The 20,219-nt window shown below is 37.0% G+C and overlaps 2 protein-coding genes across 4 annotated transcripts; both read left to right on the top strand.

Annotated features, from left to right (window-relative positions):
* The first annotated feature begins 387 nt into the window (after positions 1 to 387).
* p3h3 (prolyl 3-hydroxylase 3) lies at positions 388 to 11,669 on the top strand. 2 transcript variants are annotated; one of them, XM_079894902.1, is made up of 17 exons: positions 983 to 1,353; positions 1,540 to 1,724; positions 1,868 to 2,026; positions 2,620 to 2,806; positions 3,001 to 3,132; positions 4,552 to 4,694; positions 4,860 to 4,949; positions 5,059 to 5,111; positions 5,194 to 5,273; positions 5,389 to 5,516; positions 5,618 to 5,713; positions 5,820 to 5,970; positions 6,089 to 6,206; positions 6,697 to 6,772; positions 7,220 to 7,360; positions 7,447 to 7,610; positions 11,600 to 11,669. In XM_079894902.1, exons 1-17 carry the CDS (start codon positions 1,065 to 1,067, stop codon positions 11,649 to 11,651), a joined length of 2,244 nt encoding a protein of 747 aa, XP_079751028.1. In that variant the 5' UTR covers positions 983 to 1,064; the 3' UTR covers positions 11,652 to 11,669. The 2 variants fall into 2 exon arrangements, with proteins under 2 accessions (XP_079751027.1, XP_079751028.1); XM_079894901.1 differs by lacking the exon at positions 11,600 to 11,669 and having other exon boundaries at positions 388 to 1,353; positions 7,447 to 7,831.
* On the top strand, positions 11,600 to 19,733 carry gnb3a (guanine nucleotide binding protein (G protein), beta polypeptide 3a). Of its 2 annotated transcripts, none has more exons than XM_079894904.1 (9): positions 11,600 to 11,844; positions 13,583 to 13,709; positions 13,842 to 13,987; positions 14,720 to 14,783; positions 16,086 to 16,248; positions 16,372 to 16,438; positions 16,564 to 16,765; positions 18,626 to 18,842; positions 18,953 to 19,733. In XM_079894904.1, exons 2-9 carry the CDS (start codon positions 13,653 to 13,655, stop codon positions 19,057 to 19,059), a joined length of 1,023 nt encoding a protein of 340 aa, XP_079751030.1. In that variant the 5' UTR covers positions 11,600 to 11,844; positions 13,583 to 13,652; the 3' UTR covers positions 19,060 to 19,733. The 2 variants fall into 2 exon arrangements, with proteins under 2 accessions (XP_079751030.1, XP_079751029.1); XM_079894903.1 differs by having other exon boundaries at positions 13,570 to 13,709; positions 18,953 to 19,726.
* Positions 19,734 to 20,219: the final 486 nt, after the last annotated feature.

Genomic DNA, 20,219 nt, shown 5'->3' on the forward strand with positions numbered 1-20,219 from the left:
GGGATAATGTATAGAGAGGCGGTTGTTATAGCGAATAACAAGCCCGACAGGCTTCGCGTCGGGGTCTTGACAGCCTGAAGGGCTTGTTATTCGCTATAACGACCGCCTCTCTATACATTATCCCGCTTATTACATGGCTACCTACAAAATAAATAAATAATTTGACACGAATTATTGATTTAAAAAGGAGTTTATTGATTTAAAAACGATTGTATTGCTTCCGCCAAAGAAAATAGTCCGTTCCGCGTCCATAGCAACGCGCTGTTTTTCATGGCAACGGTCTGTTATACTCCGCAGCGGTCTGTTATAAAGAAATAACAGACCGCATTCTACATTGGAATTCAGCCAAGCCATGTAATAAATAAAAATAATCAAAGATATGGATTGGAGGACGTGGGTTCAGTGTAGAAGACATCTAATTATGATTACACCAGGCTGATACAAACCCTAAAGGCCATAAGTTCATACCTGGTTCACGAATACCAAGAAAGATAACGCAGTTTTGTCTGTCACTTTAAACGCTCCAGCGATTTTTGTCGTTGTTCTCTGTACTGACAGCACTCCAAATTTACAAAAAATGAGCTCAGTGTTAAAATTGACCGGAGTTCTCCTTTAAGGGTGTTTTTTTTTTAATTTATTACACTGAAGATTTAATGGAAAATACTCAATGGTGTTGACTGATTAATTTGATCATGGTTTGTCTCAAAGCATAACGTACACGTATTAAAACGTATACATAGAAAACAAAACAAAAAAAACAGAGTTTTTACAAATCTGTTATTAATTGACTTTGTTTTTAGTTAATTATAGATAAACCCCAACCTTACCAGTTAAGTATTTTTAGTAATAATTTACAATATTAAGTAAATGAATATAATAAAACACAAAATAATAATACATCAATATTTACTAAATGTTATAAGCAAATGTGTCCTCACACAGACACACACAGTTTCCTCTCTCGTGCTGTAGGCTACCTATATTTCTTGCCGGCAGTCACGTATTCCCCTCATTCCTCTGTGGGACCTCCTCCCTCCCTTCATCCCAGCTGCAGTCCCAGCATTATGGCGCTACACTCAAACACAAGCCCTGTATACGTGGCGTTCCTCTTTATTCTCAACTATGTATCTATAACTGCAGGCAGTGGACAATCTTCAGAGAGATCATCCGGACTTTTAACCCCTTACGATGAGCTCTATTACCGCGGGGTTCGGGCGTATTTTAGGGAGGACTGGGAGCGCGCGGCGGAGTTTCTGGAGAAATCCATTTCCACGCGAGACATGCTTCTGCGGACCAGACGAAAATGTCACGACGAGTGTTTAACAGGAGAAGATGACAAAGTCTCCAAACTAGGTAAACTTTTTGTACAGATTGACAAATGAGTTCGGCGTATCTCTATCATATGACCTGGAGTAAACTCATTCAATTACAGTGCTTGAAACTCAGTCCAACTAATGCAGCAGTACAAAACATGCCCTGCAAACTGGAGACTGGAGTTTTCCATGACTTGTCCTGTTGACTGCATGTTAATGTGTGTAGACACAGCGGATAGTAGTCTCTGGGACCTGGGGGTGCTAGACTGGATCCAGGTGCGGGCCGAGTGTGTGAGGTTCTGCATGAGTAGAAGTGCTTCTCCTGCTGCTCTGCTCCCAGTATCTTCAGACATCGAGTATGAATTTGGAACACGAAACCCTTACAACTACCTGCAAGTCACCTACTATAAGGTAAAATCAGTAATCATAATGATTATATATGAAATCAGGCCAATAATAATAAGATATGTTAATCACAACACCTGGAAAGGTCTGAGTAACCCTGCACTGGCTTTGTGTTTTGTAAGTTTAAGCTTTCTTCCCCCTCTGTACAGTTGGATAAAATGGACAAAGCAGCTTCAGCCGCTCACACGTTCTTTGTGGCCAATCCGAGTCACCTGGAGATGAGGAACAACATTGAGAAGTACAGGAGGATGATAGGAGTGAAAGAGGAATCCTTCCAGGACAGAGAGAGAGAGCATGAGCAACACTGGGTGAGTTCAGCAGAAGAGAAAAGCAGTCAGGGTTTTTATTGTTAACTAAAACTATGTATAGATTCAATTTAGCAGTGGACGTGAAGCTTAATAGAATTATAATAAAATAAGGGGTAGGTAAAATAAGCTAAGGCTTCAGTCTACACCTTTTCCGGTTAATATACATTATGTATGTTGATTTTGGAAAACTGTGTATGAGGACCTAACTAAATCTTGATGATGATAAACAAACTAATATAACACCACCAATGTCACCACCACCAAATTAGTCTATTTTTTTAAATTGCATTGCATCTGAGCAGCTCGCATGACTGTTAGTAGTGTTGTGAGTCATAATAGTTATTTTGTTTTTCTAGTGTGTTGTGCAGGCTGTTATTTTGGCAGTTTCTTCCCACAGTCTTTTGTCTTAATTGCTGGATATGTGGATAACTTCTTTTAAATTACATACTTCTGCACCTCACTGTCCTCACTCATCTCATTTTCTCTCTCCTAATCCTAAAACAAAATGATAAAAGTTATGAAATTAACCACATTCGCTGTCCTGTATACCCCTTTCTCTACCATCTTTTTTCACATTGTTTATCATTTTTTAGGAGATGTATGATGCAGCCGTTCTGGCTGAGAGCTCATCTGATTGGGTGAAGGCGGTGAAGAAGTGGAAGGAGTGTGTGAATGAGACGCTCAAGCAGACGGAAGAGTGCAGAGCTCAGTGTGTGATGGCGCCACGAGTCTTTCCGGAGGAGCCAGACACTGCACAGGGAGTTTACGAGAGAGCTGCAGGTCAAAAAGGATGTTTATTCACAAAGTCTATCAAGTTATTGCAGCCACTATTAGTAGTTTAACATCTGATAATTTCAAGGGAAAGTAAAACTGGCAACTCCTCTCTCACTTGCAAAGAATATTTAAAAAAATCATGGCATATTTTGTTTATTATATAACAGTTGAGTAAACTCAGTCTTTCTCTGTCTCTTCAGACCTCTCTCTCTCCTTGCTGTCATGCAAACAGACGTGTGTGACCTTAGTGTCGACGCGACCTGGAAGGGTTTCTGCTGTGGAGGACTTTCTGCCCTTACAGCTCGAGCATCTACATATTGCACAGTTTAAAGGTCAGATGTCATTTATAGGTCAGATGTTATTAATACACAAGCACTGATATTTCCTGCCCATGTTTACTCACAAATGCCAGTGTTTTTGTTATTTAAATTATTAATTAAATTTTGGAGATAAACAGTGTTTTGGTTTATTTCTTTTTCAAAAAAGTAATAGTGCAACAGTCTGGTTCCAGAAGTAAATCATGATTTTTAATGATAACTTATAAACTATTAAAGACAGCCTCACTGTGAGCTATGAGGTTGTTAATCAATAGTATTTACTTCTGTTGAAGCTGATAGCCCACGTCATTTCAACTTAGTTTTAAAATAATCGTGTGTGACAGCGGAATTCATAGTGAAAAACTACATTACCCATAATGCTGTACAGAAAATTCCACCAATCTGAGCAAAAAAATCTTGCTAGCTCCACCCACTCCCATGCCACAAATGTCTCCCTATGGTCTCAAAATACTTAAAATATTTGATATATGAAATCAGTTTTATATTTCTCCATCATTTTTAATTTGATTATGCTTTTTACAATGCTTCATGGGATTGTAGTTCTTTCCCTCACTACGTTTTTGCTTCAAATCAAACTTTTGTAATGTTGTGATTCACCTTGTAGCTGCTTGGCTTGGTTCATAGCTTAAAACACTTTAACTAAGACTTTAACTAAATCCCTATGGGAGAAACGAATGGAAAAAAATACTTCCGGAACCAGCGCCGCTGAAAAAGTGCACTCTATTGCACTTAGTTGAATAAAGTAAATAGTAATGTATGGACACCATTGTAATACATTAACACAGTGGTTCCCTCTTGTGACATGACTCAATTTTGTAATACTACAAATATATATTTTTTTATATTTTAATTGTATTTATTGTTATTTTTTATCTTTCCTTGGCTTATTTCTAATTTCTGTCAATGTCATGCATAGGCATAGCCTACATTTTTTTAATGTTGCAATGTGGGTGTAAATAGCAGTGTTATTTTAGTATTATTCATATATAGTATTTAATAATATTTTGAATCAGCCTTTATTTTTATGTTTTAATTATTAGTTTTTAATCATTTTGTTATGTACTTTTGTCTTTTTTTTTTTTATTATTATTTTATATTAATATTTAGCTCTAATTTACTGGTACTTTTATTTCAGTTTTAGTCATTTTAGTACTTCAAACTTATTTTATTTTGGTTAGTTATAAGTCAACATTTCTAAAGGTTTTCATCTAATATTTATATTTTATTTCAGATTTATTTCAATTAACCAAAACTATTTTTAATAGTTTTAGTTAACACAAACAACACTGGGGAATTAGTGGTGTTTATTGTTCTCAAGCTCCGATCAGTTAGAAGAAAAAAAAATTGTAATACTATTCTGTAAATTTCATTAACTAAAAACTGTCTTTAATACCACTCTTTGGTGTCCCGCAGCTGGTGACCTGAAGGGGGCGGTGGAGACCCTGCGCTCCTTGCTGCTCTTTTACCCCACAGATTCAGACTCCCTTAGTAACCTGGAGCTCTACTCTCAGACTCTAGAGGGCGACACGGAGGCTCAGGAAACAGGCCCTATGCAGGTATGATGAATGGAGTGCTGGAGTAACTATGACACATGGGAGATGGGGCAGAAAGAATAATGTTTGCATTTATAGATGGGTGTGTCTGTTTGATGAATGGATGAGTCAATGAGCAAAATCAATACAGACTTTAAAATGGCTATTTTATCTTTTTTTTTCTCAAAGGAAATTGCCAAGTATGTCAGCAGAGCTTTGCAAGAGAAGAGACTGCTGTACTTTGGGATGGCAAACTTGGACTTTAAATTCAGTGACCCGGTATATGTCTCATTTTTGTTGCTGGAGTCTTTCACCTCTCACCTTATGTTCCCCTTTCTGAAACTAGCCAAAAAAGGCCTCAGTCTCACTCACTCTCTGTCCTCATCAGGATCTGTGGACACCTGAGGACGTTGTGCCCGAAGCTCTGCGAGAAACCTGGAGGTGAGACAGGGAAATAGAAAAATAACAAAAAGGAAATGGTGAGATGAATTTCCTGGCAGCTTCAAACTTTTTTTCTTCTCAGAGCAGAGAAAGAGCAGCTTCATGAGAAACTAAAGCAGGGCCAGAAAGTAGAAGAAGTGGATGAAAGCGGATTTTATGCAGGTACAAGCACTGTTTCTGTCCAACCCTGTTCCTTCCATCATTTTATAATATTTATAATATGTAATGTAATATAATTATTGAACTGAATTAATAACATATATAAAATTTGACTCAGGTGGTCCTGTTCCTGTGGTTGGCGTAACAATCACGATGGATGATCAGGGTCTGAACGGGACCAACCGTGTGGTGCTGGATGGAGTTTTATCCCAATCTGAATGTGATCGTGTGCTGCAGCTGGCTGCCGTGAGCTTTTAAATAATCATTTAAAAATCTGCCATGTGAACTACTGTTGCAGAGAGCAGCTGAAAGAGTCTCCCCTCACATTCTGCATGTGTGGATAATAGGTTGCCGCATCAGTGGGTGATGGCTACCGGGGGCGACGCTCTCCTCACACGCCGCATGAGAAGTTCGAGGGTTTGACTGTTCTCAGAGCACTAAAGGTGAAATATTACTCACTCATGACACATACTAGAATGATTCATAAAATTATAGACATTCTCACATCAAATATCCTAGATAATATACTAGAAAATATCCGTTTTCCAGTTGGCCCAGGATGGGCAGGTCAACCAATCGGATGCCAGGCTGCTGCATGAGATCGGGGAGACCGTAAAAGTTCTGATGGACTCATACTTCAGAAGTCACTCTCCTCTCTACTTTGCTTACACACACTTGGTGTGCCGCTCCGCCATCCCAGGTACAACGCTGTATAGTGCTTTAACAGGAACAATTATTCACACATAAACAAATCTGTGCGTACACACGTCTATTATTTTAACGTCTTGCTCAGTGCATATATGACTTTGTGTACAAAGGACAGCAAGAGGGGAGATCAGATCTTTCTCACCCAGTTCATGTGGATAACTGCATCCTGGAGCCAGAAACCAGGCAGTGCTGGAGAGAAGCTCCTGCTTTCACGCATCGAGATCTCAGGTGCACAGATGTGTAGATGTAGGCAAAACACAGGAAATTCACTAAGAACGAATAGGCTTGCTGATAGCTTCCTTCATTAGCATAAATTAATTTACTAGAAAATGAATTCAGAAGATTAAGATTCAGATGATGAAAGACAGTGTGTGGTTAACAATTCAGAATAGAAATTCAAGCTTACACACAAAATTAGTAAAAATTTCACACATCTACTTCAATTGGCTTCAAGTACTGCTGGAAATGTTCAATATAAAGTATATAGATACATTTAAATAAATGTTCCTTACTGCCAGCTTTCTGTTGGGATTAATTCTGCAGCATTGCTTATAATAGGTATAGCACTGACTTTTGTGAATCCAACATATTATATAATGAGCCTTATTTGAATAGAAAGGAAAACATTTGGAAAATAATGAAATAGTCGTCGTTGTTTCTTTACTTTTCTTTTATATTATGCACATACTGTAATTTGTTTGTATTGTTGCCTTTACAGTGCAGTTGTTTACCTGAATGATGATTTTGAAGGAGGTGATTTCTTCTTCACTGACCGAGACACCAAAACAGTCACTGTAAGATTCATTTCCCAATATTCACTCATTTATTTTTCTTTTATTCAGATCCAACAATATATAAATACTTAAAGGGATAGTTCACCCAAAAATGAAAATTCTGTTTTTTTTACTCACCCTCAAGTTGTTCCAAACCTGTATGAATATCTTTGTTCTGCTGAACACAAAGGAAGATTTTTTTAGAGGAATATTGGTAACCAAACAGATCTCGGGCCCCATTGACTACCATTGTAGGGAAAATTAGTCTCGTTCACTAATAATTGTGTGGATTATTTGTATATTACTTGTATACACCTTTTACAGTCTATGTTATACACAGGATTACTTCTCACAAAAAAAAAAAAAACATTTCTACGCAGATTTCATGCCCAAATTTGTGTGTTCACACATGAATGAGACCCAATTTTTTGCCTGTGACTTTCTCTATATCTGTTGTTTCTCTTTCAGGCCAAGGTTAAGCCAAGCTGTGGGCGACTTGTTGGATTTACATCAGGACCTGTCAATCCACACGGTGTTACTGCAGTGACGGAGGGTCGACGATGTGCACTGGCACTCTGGTTCACTACTGAAAAGCTCCACAGAGATATGGTATGGGGCTGTTATGGGAACTTCAAGAGATGATAAAAGAGGAAAGGTGTTATGTGCACTTATATATATATTTGACTTCATTTCAGGAACGTGAGGAAGCTGAAGCCTTATGGGCAGCTGATGGACAGAGTGTAGTAAAAGAGGAGAAGATTGATACTGAGAGCGCCTTGAAAACTGCCCGCAGTGGGAGAAGCCAAGGAAAACAGAGGAGCAAAGAGAGAGATAGAGTGACAGGAAGACGGGATGAACTGTAAGAATGACAGATGAATGAGCCAATCAGAAAATAGACATCCATGGACATGAAATACCATGCTGCTTATTCACCCTGTCGACCTGTTCTACATCTGTGTGTGTGTGTGTGTGTGTGTGTGTGTGTGCGCCCTTGTTTCAGTATGTCTTGTGTTTTGATTGTGGTTAGTTTTTTAAGTATCAAAGAATAAAGAAGCAGCAAATGCTGCAATTATGTAACTCAGGGAGTAATTTATTCTTCTTTATAATTATTATTTATTAATTATTAAAGACATACACATTTTTTCCTCTAATTTATTTTACTTATCAAAAATGAATAGTATTTTTAAAATAATATATTATGTACACACAAGACATTCATAACCACATAAACTCATTTATTTTACATGGCGTGGGTCGGCTAATAGCGGTTTTTGCGTGAAACTGCATCCACACCACTAGGTGTCAATATAAATCCAAAACCACTGTCATATCGATCAACGCAGCAAACAAAAAATGATTGTCTGCACATTTATCATTAATCTGTTATTGTTTCACAGAATCAAAACCAAGAGAGAAAAAAAACAGAAGGTTCAAGTGTTTAATAGATCTAGACGACGGTACATTAAAACAAGTGTGTGGAGTGGGGGAGGAGGGGAGGTGTGGCACATTAGCACTGATGGAACGAGTGAGAGAGAAAAAGAGGGAGGGAGGGAGGGAGTGGGAGAGAGACGGAGAGCAAGATTATAGATAATCCCTCATAAATGAGTGCATTTGTTTATGAAGCTTACAAATCTCCCATTTAGAGTATGGAATAATAATCCAGGCAAGAAATCATGTAATCATTCATAACCGACTCCCCATTTCAACATGATGCCCTTCCATTAAAGCCAAACCCTAATATCACTGAACCTCCTCTAATGCGCCAACAAGCAGACTCTTGCTAGACTTACAACGGCCATTGATCCTCTGTACATCTACATTGTGCTGTAAAATAGAGGGCAGAATGGCTAATGGCGCAAAAGGTGTTAATATGATCCTATGTGTCTGATCCTTAGGCCTGGAAAACAGTTAAGAGTTTAAGAGCAATGCAGATGTATGAAGTTACCTCTTAGGTAAATGACTAAGACCCTTCTGACCTGTTTCCATATGACGTTTGACTATCACTGAGATGCGTTCATAAATAATCCCTTTCTCCCTCATGGTAACATATAACATTACAGAACATGTTGGTGTCATGCAGGATTTTGTCCAGTGCTGAAGAGCATGGATATTAATAGTGATAATGGAACGTTGATGTTCCATTCTCATACATTTAACCAGGTATTTCCAGAGTGAGAGATTTTGTTTAACCTGGATTTCTCAATGTAATCACACAGCTGCAGGCAAGTGACTGGGTCCTCTCGGATGCTTCAAGAATCACTCAACAATGGCTACATGAAATAGTGGTGTTTTTCTGTGTTAAGAAAACATAGTCAGATTCCACTTCAATGTCTATTTACATTCCAACAATCATTGTTTAAACAATATCGCAAGAGCTGTGATTTACCATTGTGAGTGTGATAATGTTGTTTTTATAACAGTTAAAGTCCATGTGAATCGGAAGTTGTTAACGACTTTAGTATTGTGACGTAATTCCAAATTAAACGGAATACCGATTTTAGCGCACCACTTTGCCATCTCTAGCTCACAGCAGACCCGGGCGGGGCAGCAAATTTTCTGATTCTGATTTAAGATTATAAAGACAAATGAATTTTTTCTCTGAAGTAAGTTGGACTAGTAATGTGCGCTAATAAATAGGGCTAATTTTGGTTTCATGAATGCATAAATAAAACAAGAGTAACTTGCATATTAGACAAAGCATTGTCAGATACTTGCTGCCAATGAAAATATTTCCCAACAAAGCTAAAGCAGAATCAACCGCATCTCTGAGCAACATAATGTAGTCATGTTTCATTCCTAAACAAATCAGTGTTGTTCAATAATTTGGTTAAATGAATGATTCAATGATACATTCGTACTGTTGTAACTATGTAAGTAATAATGTTGTCAAAAATATTGATATTTCGAAATTCAACAATACTGAATTATCTGAACAGGTTCCAATGCTCCTTTTCTGCAGTATCGATACACCGTTACCAGCCGTGCGCTCTCGCTCTCTGACACACACCCGTCTCCTCTCACTCATCTCATTCGCTTCGGTTGATATTACTGTGACTGTTTACTTGTCTTTTTTTGTGTAAATCGAATTCAACGATTTAAATAAAGCCTCCCCGTGCTGTGTGTAAGCTATTACAACAAAATGACCCAAATTCTAAAAATAATTATGAGGTCATTTATCTGTATGGTGGTTTTCCCTGGTGGTATCGAAAATGGTATAGAATATCGATATTGTTCAAGGTATCGTTTCGAAGATAGAAATTCCAGTATTGTGACAACATTAGTAAGTAACCGTTCTGAAAAATTCCCACTACTAAAATTCACAGCCTGACATACTGTGAATTACGCAAAACAAAAATGTGAAAAGCACTTGAGTCCGAATTCATTAGTAGTCCTACTTCTGCCGAGATTGGAAAGCTGCTGGACCAATCAAATTCAAGGGCAGGAACTAACCTGTATAAAATTAAGTAATAAATAAAAAATAGATTTTTCATGGTGGGGCCTTTCCATTAACTTCTATTGTTTTATATTGCGCTAGTGATGTTTGTTTTCCCCTTTACCTCCCTAAACTTTTTTGTTTTTTTTCATTAAAACACTATTTTGCATGTTTAATAAGCTGTTTTCTTTGTGTACATTTTGGCTGATTCCACAAACTAGCAGTTTTCAAGATCTAATATCCATGTGGAAACATTTGCTCCCCATGATGTAGGCAATACCTGACCCACCAACACACACACACACACACACACACACACACACACACACAAACAGACTATCCTATATGAATACACATGACATAAATATACATTACAACAAAGGGCTTTTTACATGACACTGAACCTAATGCTGCACATAACTTTTCCTCAATGTTCATCCATGCGAAAGTAAACCATTCCCTTTTGTCCTAATAGAATATAATCCTTTCCACCCATGGGTCGCTCTGTCCCCCCTCCTTGGTAAATCGGGTGATGATTTTATCCACCATGCTGTGATGTTTTGTCTGGCTCAGTGAGGTGGGGGAGGACGAGTTATATTTATGATAATGATAGTTTGTCTGTTCTAAATCAGGACGCTAAAATTGATTTAAGCAAAGCCTTAAATGTTCACAGGCTTTTAAGCTCTTTTGCTCCACAGAATTCATCCTCACTCATTTCTGTTCCCAAAACAATGTGTTTTATGTTTTGTTACAATAGCATTTACAAAACGTATTGTACCTTGTGCCTAATTATACTGTAGGCCTTCCGCTCATCTCAAAGTATAAATATCACTCATTTTGAAACAGTTAACGCAACACCAACTCCCAGTGATCTGAAACCGTTCATCATTCCATACATAGAAATGTCTCTCCAATCCATTATTTACTGTTTTCAGCTTCCTTGCATCACAATGACATGTGAGAATGTTGTGGATGTTCTGCCTGCTCATTCGTGACTAATAGGCTTCTTTAGCCATGACCCTCATCTAAAAAAGTTTTGGTATTCTGGGACATCTATGTTCAGAGTTTAGGGATGCATCACCAAGGCTTTTGGGATCAGGTCTGGAAAAATCTGTTCCATACTTGTAGGGTTTTTCAACCTTATATGAGCACTATTCATCTCAAAGCAAACTTAGCCGGCATTGGCATTGCTATTTTCTAAACAGGGAAAATGGATGGATATGCATTCTCTGAAAAAAAAAAAAAAAAAGATAGAAAAAGAAAACAAGTAAAATTGTCCTCTCTGTTCCCTCACCTGGCCCTCCACACACCTGCTTTTTTTTTTTTTTTTTTTTTGTCATGTGACCTCATGACCTGATTCTCTCCACTATTTAGTTCTCTTGTCTTTTGCTCTCTGTTCTCTCCTCTCCTAACAGATTTCCCTCCCTCTCGCTCTCTCCATCCAAGGCTTTATCCTTTCAGCCCTGATCTCACTTCATCCCCTCCAATCCTCATCTAGGCATCACAAAAGCATCACAGAGTTTACAGAGAGAGAGAGGGATCAGAAGGTGCGTAAAGCAGAAAACCTGAATGAACACTGTCCCGAGAAAAGGCAAGTGGATAGAGAATTGGAAAGGTATAAGAAATACAAATAGAGTGGAGAAACATCCAAGAGGAACTGGTAAGTGATGGAGTTTTTTTTTTTTTTTTTTCACTTATTCAATGGTATATTTTGGGTTTGTTTGCTATTGCTTTAGTTTTACATTATGATTATGGCAAAGTTAAGATTATGATAATGAATTCCACTCAGAAATGTCCTCTTCAGGTCAGAACCAAACCGTAACGTAAGTGTCAATCAGTTTTATGCTTTAAATCCATAAAAACACTGACTATTTTTTGTTGGTCGGTCATTTTTAGTCCGTATAAATATTTTCTACGATATCAGAAGAGGCAAGCTATTGAATAAAAAGGATATTGGTACAAAATGAATAATAATTTCTCAACATTACAAAGATTGTTTTAAACAAATTAAATCATTTCCAGTGCCCTAATAGTTAATCATAGTATAATGAATGTAAATGATCAGCTAGACATTATTAATACTTTTTAGGTTCTGTATAAATAGGTATAGGACTTTTTTAACCATGAAAAGTTTGTAAACTACTGATTATGGAAGACTGTTCTTTCAACAAAGTAATAATTCAAATGACGGCTAGGCCACACTTTCACACCCATTCCTAGTTTTTTCTTTCTCTCTCTCTCTGTTTCTATCATCTACCCCCTCCCCATCTCTGCTGTAGCTCTTATCCAGATGCAAAGAGCAGTCAATAATCGGATGAGAGCAGATTTGATTCAAAAGGCCTCCCTTAAAATCTCAGCAGTGTGGATTTAAACTCTCTCTCTCTTTCTCTCGCTCTCTCTCTCTCATTATCTCTTTCTGGTTATGGCCTTTGGTGCTCACGGTCTTGTTGGTAATAACATTTTCTAGCTGTTTAATTCACACTGATGTCAAATAGGTATGAAGTTCACCTTTAGTTCTAGAACAGGGACTATTTATTGATGTCCTTTGCAGGACAGCTCCCTCCCACCGGCCCACCTCTCTCCCATCCACACCCCTGTTCTCTCGCTTTCTCCTCTCAAACAAATTTTAGGCAAAAGTCATTTGGTCATGAGAGCTCGGGAGATACACAAAGATTCAAAAAAAGAATCCAACAAAAGAGATAGCTTGCGTTAATCTTCTTTTGTAAGGTAAGACATTATATTCAAACTTAAGAGTTACGCTTTATGACTCGCAAAATATATTTTCATTAAGATGACTGACTGCACACTAATTATAAAAGCGAACTGGGGTTAACCATCCAAAATGAAGGGCAAAATTATTATAGATGACAATGCTGAGTTTAACCTCATCAATAATATATAACATGGATCTCAGTATTTTCAGCAAAAAAAAACAATTTTTATTGTTTCTGAGGGCAAATTAAAGCAGTTGTAATGCAGTGCTAATAGAGTCACACTTATCATTGTTACACAGTAAAGTCCCTTTTATTTCAAGGGAGCAGTTGGACTTAACCAAAAATGAATGTACTATAGATATATATAATATATTTATGAACTAAACTATCTATGTGTGTAATATCATGAGAGCAGGTGTACGTCAGTGTGCTTGACTCTGACTCATTACGCCCTTGCATGTTTGTGGTGGTACAAGTGAAATTTTGCATGCATCCTTATTTGTGAGGATTTGCAAACCAGGTCGAAGGGAGTTTGAATTGCAAATAGCAGTTGAAGGGGCAACTGAAGATATATCACAGTGAAAGCAACAACAACAAGCTCTTCCCACAAGCAGTCAAATAAATTGCACTGTCATGATTACTGTAACAATTAAATGTATATTCACATTTAGGAGTTTTCCCCAGCATTCTCTTGGATCTACTGACCTCACTTCCTGTCTGTGTCTGTGGGTGATCGTGCCTGACAACCGTTGCCATGGGTGAAATGGAACAACTGCGAAAGGAGGCGGAGAGCCTGAAGGATGACATCACTGTTAGTGTCAATAGTTTCCCCCAACCCCACCCCACCCCTAAATAACTTCACTAACATTACGTAACTTTACAGAACATCACAGACTCATTCTCATAGATCAGCTGTAATATCTGTATGTTTTGGGCTCTATAGGCGGCCCGTAAAGCAGTGCAGGACCTCACGCTGCAGGATCATGTGGCGGGGACAGCTGTTGTGGGACGTGTCCAGCTAAAGACCAGGAAGACATTGAGAGGACATCTGGCCAAAATCTATGCCATGCACTGGGGGACAGACTCAAAGTAAACACAATAATATATGCAAATAAAAGCAAAACAGGCTGTACCACATGTACTAGTCTACAAGGATATCGATATACACATATTTACATGATACTGATCTGTCATTTTTAATAGACTTGTGCTTTAATTAGGCAAAGATAAGTGAAACTAATGATACATTATTATAAACAGATGGATACATATAAAAAGATGTGGCCTCAGAAATGAGAATCCTGCACCAGTACCTGGAGAAGGATCAGATCTTTTGCTTATACAGATTTTTGTGTGATAGTAATTTCACTTGAGATAAACACTGAATTAATGCTGTCTTTTCATAACTTTATTTTTCATACATTTGCATTTATGCATTGCGTTTAAGTCATAAGTATTTAATATGCAGCCTTTAAGATCTTAAGATTTTAGTATTCATGTGTTCCCTTTTAGAATCAAAACTATAACCCTGATGATATTAGCGACATCCTTCAGCATTCTCCACTAGTTGTGGTTTTCGATATTTAAATTAAAGCTTAAATAAAATTAAATATAAATATATATATAAATACAGAAATGTTGCTCTGGTAACATTGGAAATAAAAAAGAAATGAATGCTAAATAAAAATATGACAAAAGCACATAGCAAAATGACTAAAACTAAAATAAAAGCTAATTCAAAATATTAATAAATAATATATAAATATTACTAAAATAACATTGTTGTGGTCCCCTAAAATATTTAATCTCTCTCTCTCTCAGGCTGTGTGTCAGTGCATCTCAAGACGGTAAACTGATTGTATGGGACAGCTACAGCACCAATAAGGTATTGAAAGTTTTTTCAGTTAATTTTTCCTCAGTGTGATATTAGGACTTAACTACAAAAAATCATTGAACCTATCATTACTAATTGTTACAGATGTAATAAATTACATAATCTGTTGCTTTAACTTGGAGCTGCTGTCACGTACATTTAAATGCAAATCATTTCTGGTGAAGGCTATTAAGAAAATCAGTGTCTGCCAGTGGTCACATTTGTGTGCAAAAGGGAGGAGACGCATTTTAATGACATGAAGCACGAAAGCAGGACTGAGACGCTTTCAGTTCTTTTTGAAAACATGGAAGCTGCTTTATGCAACATATTTAAGATAAACCAAGGTCATTCTGATTTTATTTAGTGCTATTGCAACTTTATTTCTCACAATTGACTCGCTTTTGTATCTTTCAGTTGTGACTTTAAATCTCACAGTTGATAAAGGCACACTTATGAGAAAGTATAGTAAAATTACGCAATTACATGACAATCATAGCTATTATGAAAAATAAAGTCTCAAATGAGAGAAAGTTGCCATTGTGAAATATTGGACCTCATTCATGAAACATGAGTAGAATTAATTTTATGTAAATTGTTCACAAAACCTTTGATATAAATGTGTTCATATTTTCAAAAAAGTTTGTATGAAAAAACATTACATACCATTTTGTGTTCTTTTAAGCTAATTGATGACACTGCATTTTGATGATAATAATAACACTATTTGCCATAATAATATATTACAAAATGAATCAGTTAAAAGGATAGTCCAGCCAAAAGTTTTAATTCTGGTATTATTTACTCACCTTTACGTCGTTCCAAACCTTTATGACTTTCTTTGTTCTCTGGAACATAAAAGAAGATAGTTTGAAGACTGTTGGTAACCATATAGTTTTGGTTCCCATTGACTTCCATTATATGTACAAAAATACAATGGAAATCAAAACTGTTTGGTTACCAACATTCTTCAAAATATATATATTTGTGTGTGTGTGTGTGTTTCACAGAAGAAAGAAATGCATACAGGCTTGGAATGACATGAGGAAGAGTAAATTATGACAAAAATGTCATTTCTGGGTGAACTAGCCCTTTAACCAACTAGTTAGTTAGTTTGTTTATTGAATTTCTGACGCCATGTTAGCATCAGGGCTTAACAAATTAGTCAAATGTGAAAATAAATTACATTGATGAATAAGTATCATTGAAAATTACTCTGAAGTTTCATGAATGAGGCCCAATGTACATATAACCATTTGCCAAAAAAAACTTAATCTGTAGAATATTAACAAACCATTGTCTCTGATTGTGGTCTAGGTGCATGCAATCCCCCTGAAGTCCTCATGGGTGATGACATGTTCGTACGCACCTTCAGGAAACATGGTGGCATGTGGAGGACTTGACAACATGTGCTCCATCTATAACCTGAAGGCTAAAGATGGTAACGTGAAGGTCATGCGTGAGCTCGCAGCACACACAGGTGAGAATGACTTCCAATCCTTCTCAATCCACACGAGCAATATCTACCCCTTGAGATGCTTTACATCAGCTAGCTGTGTCTTGAAGTCTGTTTTTTTAATGTATATGATTTTGTTTTGATCAGGTTACCTGTCCTGCTGCCGCTTCCTGAGTGACAGTGAGATCATCACCAGCTCTGGAGACTGTACCTGGTACATTCACTTTAGACTTCTAAGAGCTATAAACTAAAAGAGCAAAGAACATTTTGCTACAAATGATGTATTCAGATCAGCACATCTTACTTTCTTAAATAACATGACCTCTGACCTTTCTCCAGTCTTCTGTGGGACATTGAGACAGGAACAGAGAAGACGGTCTTCGCTGGACATTTGGGAGACTGTATGTCTCTGGGTGTTGCTCCTGACTTCAACACTTTCATCTCAGGAGCTTGTGACTTCACAGCCAAACTGTGGGACATCCGTGACGGCCAGTGCAGACAGACCTTTGGAGGCCATGAGAGTGACATCAACGCCATTGGGGTAAGACCTTTTTGACTCCAAGGCTCCCCATTGTCGACTGGATAAGTAAATTACTTATATGTTTTTTATATTATATATATCCAATTTACTGGATAAGTCGTTTACTAACAGTTTCCACCACTATTTTTTTTTAGTTTGATATCTAGAAAAATGTATACACATTATAAAGATCCCCATGTAGTATTATATATATTATAGTATTTATTACAATTGTTAATTAACTTTTATTTTGATATATTTTTTAATTTATTACATTTTTTGTCATTTTGTTATATGCTTTTGTCATTTTTTTTAGTTTTATGTTTGTTTCATATTTATTCATTTTAAATTATTTCAGTTTTTTTTTTCATCTAATATTTAAAATGTATATATTTGATTTGATTTCAGCTTTATTTCACTCAGCGAAAACATTTTTCATAGTTTTAGTTTCTAGTCCAGTTCTAGAAATCACACATTTAAAATTAGACTACCTCATATATACAGGTTTTCAAAGACAGTGAGAGTCCAGCTGGTTATACAAAGACAGTCTTTGAGGGGGTGAATTTTAATAAGAAATATCTTTATGTTTAGTTGTTTAAGCTTAATTTAATGCTTGTTTTGTCTTATTTTAAACCATTTTAAGTCATCTTGAGGCCCCCTGGTAGAGAATGACTGCCCTAAACCAATGTATTTAACGTTGATATGAAGATTATCTCGTACCGTTGGTACTATAAACATGAATGATTCATTAAACTGTGCAGTTTGTTGGAGAGATGCTTTTGCTTCATTAACACAATGAGCAAAAATCCACAAAAGTGCTCCTTAAGATCCTAGGGTATGTTTACACGACAATGATGTACTAAAAACAGACGACAACGTTGTCAAAACGATCCCCGCTCACATGGATTTGCTAAAAAGGCTGTATTATGCATGCCAGGCCAGTAGTTGGCGATGTCACTTTGTCAAGAAAAGCCCCGTGAACACATAATTTGCATTAGTGAACATGTAATATGCATGCGCATGACGTTTACACGGAGACAGTAAAGGGATCGTTTTCAAAACCTTGCACTTTGAATCCCGTTTTCAAAAGCTTGCGTTTTATATAAATTAGATGCTTCAGGGTTCAATGATGTATAATGCATTTTTCACACACAGATGGCGACATTGTCAAAATGATCTGTGAAAACGCTTAAAAACACTGTATTATGCTGCCAGGCCAGTAGTTGGCGATATGTAAAGAAAAACTATGCGCCTAGAGATTGAACACGTAAAATGCATGCTCATGACGTCACTGTTTTCACAAATTCGCTTTTTTTTTAGTTTACACAGAGACAATAACAATATAGTTTTCAAAAACGTGCACTTTGAAACCCCGTTTTCAAAAGCTTGCGTTTTCAGTCCCCCAAAATGCCGCTATTGAGTAAATGAATGGCCAAAATGTATAAAATGTTTTCTGGTTTTTGTTGACCAGAAAAATGGAGTGTGTGTAGTATGAATGTAATCTCGATGTACTACATTCGCAATGCTACCCTTATCACGTGACCTCCCAGCGTCAGTTACATCGCTTCACCGCCATTCACAAATCCTTTCCCGTGGCCTCATGGGATAGTAAAGTGTCATCCGGGTACTTTCTGCCTACACTTTTATGAGTACTGTGAATTCAAACATACTTCTTTTTAGCCTACTATATAGTAGGTAAGTATGCGATTTCGGATGCAGCCATCGGGGTGGGATCTTCTGACCTGGAACAACTTAGAAATCACCTAGCAACTGCATAGCAACACTAACAACCTCTAAAACTCCTTACAGCCACCACATAGCATAGTGGCAGCAAGATTTGCAATATATTATACATTCATTTTTCTCTCTGTCACTTTTCAGTTTTTCCCCAACGGCAATGCAGTGATCACAGGTTCAGACGATGCTTCCTGCAAGCTGTACGACCTGCGTTCAGACCAGGAGCTCATCACATTCCAGGACTCCAGCATCATGTGTGGAGTGACTTCCCTCGCTCCCTCTCTCTCTGGAAGACTCATCCTCGCTGGGTACGACGACTTCAACTGCAACATCTGGGACACGCTTAAGGCGGAGAGAGTGGGTGAGTCACTGGAAAGAGATACAAAGATGGATGTGAACTTCAGGAGAACGATAAATATATATATCAGATGCAAAAATATCTGTAATAAAAAAAATGTTTGTCTTTTACAGGAGTGTTGTCTGGTCATGACAACAGAGTGAGCTGTATTGGCGTGACACCTGATGGGATGGCCTGCTGCACGGGATCATGGGATAGCTTTCTGAAGATCTGGAACTAAAACGCTGTCTCAAAAAGAGGCAAAATCAGAATATGTCAAAGACAGGGTAAAATGTAAAGGGGACAATTGAAACAGGACTATGGGATATAGTTGTATAAGTAGGGAGGGAAAGAGATGTGTTTGTTGTGCCGTCAGAACGAGAAAGATTGTGAATAAGAAAACCTCATTTAGAGACAGGCTTGATCTGTAGAATAGTCTTGTCAAAGAAACCATGCAATAACAGAAAACAGTTTTTCAGGGACTGCTAACTGCAAAAGTGGGCATTTACCAAACCATGAACTATTTGGTGATTTTTGAGGTAATTTTTGGATAGGGTCATTAACACAAGGGTGTGTTACAGCATATTATCAATATAGCATATGAAATAAGTCTTCAACACTAGTTGAATCAAGCTTACTGATATCTAAATGCATCCTGTGCTATCAAACCTACATGACAGAGGTTGCCAAAATAGTTGCGCAAGATTGAGTATACAATTTCAGTCTACACAGAATTTTCACTTTTATAAAATGTGGTTTACAAACTATAGATAGATTAAATGAGTTTTAGTGAGATTGTCAGATTGAAACTAATTTCAAGTTTAGTGTTAGGTTTTTTTGGATTGTGATTTTCACTGATAGTGTCATGTCTTTTTCTGCTTATTCAGGCCAATAAAATAAAAACTGACAAACTTGACTAATTTTTTTCCCTATACAATTTTATCTATGGAAGCTTGTTTCCACCACAGAATAAAAAATAAAAAAAGTTTACATCGCGCAATTCTGACTTTTTATCTCAGAATTGCATGATGTAAAGCCGCAATTGCATGTTATAGAGTCAGAATTGTGAGATACACTCGCAATTCTTTCAAGTTAGTGTTAGATTTTAACAAGTTTAGTGCGAGATGCAAATTGCATACTCGCAATTGTGAGATAAAAAGTCGCAATTATCTTTTAAAATGTTTTATTCTGTGGCGGAAACAAGCTTCCATTCATATCTGATGGAATTGAAAACAAAAATTGTGTATAATATACTATGAGGAAATTGATACTTTTAATTGATCAAAAGTAAAAAAATAAAAAGTGTAAAAGATTTCTATTTCAAATAAGTGCAGTTCTTTTAAACTTTCTATTCAAAGAATCCTATAAAAACATGAATCACAGTTTCCACAAGAATATTAA

Source organism: Squalius cephalus, assembly GCF_949319135.1.
Source record: "Squalius cephalus genome assembly, chromosome: 15".
NCBI classification, from domain to species: Eukaryota; Metazoa; Chordata; class Actinopteri; order Cypriniformes; family Leuciscidae; genus Squalius; species Squalius cephalus.